General features: G+C 38.4%; 1 protein-coding gene across 1 annotated transcript; it reads left to right on the top strand.

Moving 5' to 3' along the window:
* Positions 1–465: 465 nt before the first annotated feature.
* Positions 466–1,410, top strand: LOC102002549 (olfactory receptor 1496-like). Its single transcript, XM_013347161.1, has one exon. The coding sequence runs from the start codon at positions 466–468 to the stop codon at positions 1,408–1,410; it is 945 nt and encodes a 314-aa protein (XP_013202615.1).
* The last annotated feature ends 529 nt before the right edge of the window (positions 1,411–1,939 follow it).

The following is a 1,939-nucleotide window of genomic DNA, read 5'->3' as shown; positions in this document are numbered from 1 at the left end:
AAAAAAAAAAAAAAAAAAAAAAAAGAAACGACTATACTATACTATTATAACATGTAAAGGTGAAATTAAGCAAAGTCATTGATGGTTGTAAAGACTAAAAATACTTGGGTGTAGAGATAACAATAACTTTGATGGAACAAATATTAAAGAACATGCAACACACAATGTGTGTCTCAGAAACATGTCTGGTTTCACTTGAACATGGAGACAGATTGGGGGAGGATCAGGAGTGCATATGGGATTGAGTTAGCACGTCATTGCCTATCAAGGACATCCAAAGAACTGAAGAGATTAAAGTTCTTCTATACTATTGTGAATCAAAGAATATAAGAAAAAGAAAATAATATTCTTTTTAAGGTAAACAAATGATATTGAAGAACAGAAGCGATCTATCTCATATACAATCAACCATGGGGAGAGTATAAAATTGTTCACAATTTTTCTTGAAGTCATTGGAGTTAGATCATGACTGGAAACAACCAAAGTATCATCACCCAATTCCTCCTTATGGGCCTGCCCATCTCCCCAGAGCACCAGCACCTGTTCTATGCCCTGTTCCTGGCCATGTACCTCACCACTGTCCTGGGTAACCTCCTCATCTTCATCCTCATTCTCCTGGACTCCCATCTCCACACACCCATGTACTTGTTTCTCGGCAACTTGTCCTTCTCTGACCTCTGCTTCTCCTCTGTCACAATGCCCAAGTTGTTGCAGAACATGCAGAACCACGACCCAACCATTACCTATGCAGAATGTCTGACACAAATGTACTTTCTAATGTTTTTTGGAGACATGGAGAGCTTCCTTCTTGTTGTAATGGCCTATGACCGGTATGTGGCCATCTGCTTTCCACTTCATTACACCAGCATCATGAGCCCCAAGCTCTGTGCTTGTCTATTGTTGCCAATGTGGATGCTGGCCACATTCAATGCCATGATGCATACCGTGCTTATGGCTAGATTGTCTTTTTGTGAGAAAAACTTGATTCTCAACTTCTTTTGTGATGTATTGGCTCTCCTGAAGCTGGCATGCTCGGACACTTACATTAATGAGTTAATGTTATTGATCATGAGTAGTCTCATTGGTATAATACCATTTGCACTCATTGTTGTTTCCTACGTCAGGATTGTCTTTTCTATTCTCAAGATTCATTCTACCCAGGGTCTCCGAAAGCTCTTCTCCACCTGTGGCTCCCACTTGTCTGTGGTGTTTCTCTTCTATGGGACAATTATCGGTCTATTCTTATGTCCATCAACTAATAACTCTGCTGTAAAAGAAACTGCCATGGCTGTGATGTACACAGTGGTGACACCCATGATGAACCCCTTTATCTACAGCCTGAGGAACAGAGACATTAAGGGGGCCCTGAGAAGAGTTATCTTCAGTAACAAAATCTCTTTATCATGGTAGTACTTGGGATTTTTAACTAATTTCATGTAATAAACATAAGGATGTCAATATTTTATGTAATGTGTTCCTTATTACATAACCTACATGAAGCGGCATGCTATATAACTGTTCAGTACATGAAAGGGAAGGGGTGTAGTGGTGCAGTTAAATTAGGAAAGATTGTCCTGACATCTACCTATATCTTCCTCCTTTCCTTGCATAAATGATCCTGGAAATGTATAACAGAAGACGTAATATCTAATATGATCTCAAATCCTTACATTCTTAATTAAGTACCTGCAACATTTTCTCATTGTACTTTGATTTCCATGTTCAATGATGTATCAGTTAAAGTAATTTAAGTAGAAATTTAAGATATTCGATAACAATGAATGTTCTTCAACACACCACTTCCTTTTAATATTTCCAACAGTTTTTCTCACATTGATTTTTGACATAATTGTTTTCTTTTTTTTTATTGAGAAAAGGAAAAAAAAAACAAGTTTCCACCTCCTCCCAGCCTCCCATTTCCCTCCCCCTCCTCCCACCC

This window comes from Microtus ochrogaster, chromosome 7 (assembly GCF_000317375.1).
Source record: "Microtus ochrogaster isolate Prairie Vole_2 chromosome 7, MicOch1.0, whole genome shotgun sequence".
NCBI classification, from domain to species: domain Eukaryota; kingdom Metazoa; phylum Chordata; class Mammalia; order Rodentia; family Cricetidae; genus Microtus; species Microtus ochrogaster.
The sequence above is the reverse complement of the archived record's forward strand: the minus strand, read 5'-3'. Positions and strand labels throughout refer to the sequence as shown.

Excerpts from the sequence above, each read along its gene's own strand:
- LOC102002549 (XM_013347161.1), top strand. The coding sequence starts at position 466 with ATGACTGGAAACAACCAAAGTATCATCACCCAATTCCTCCTTATGGGC.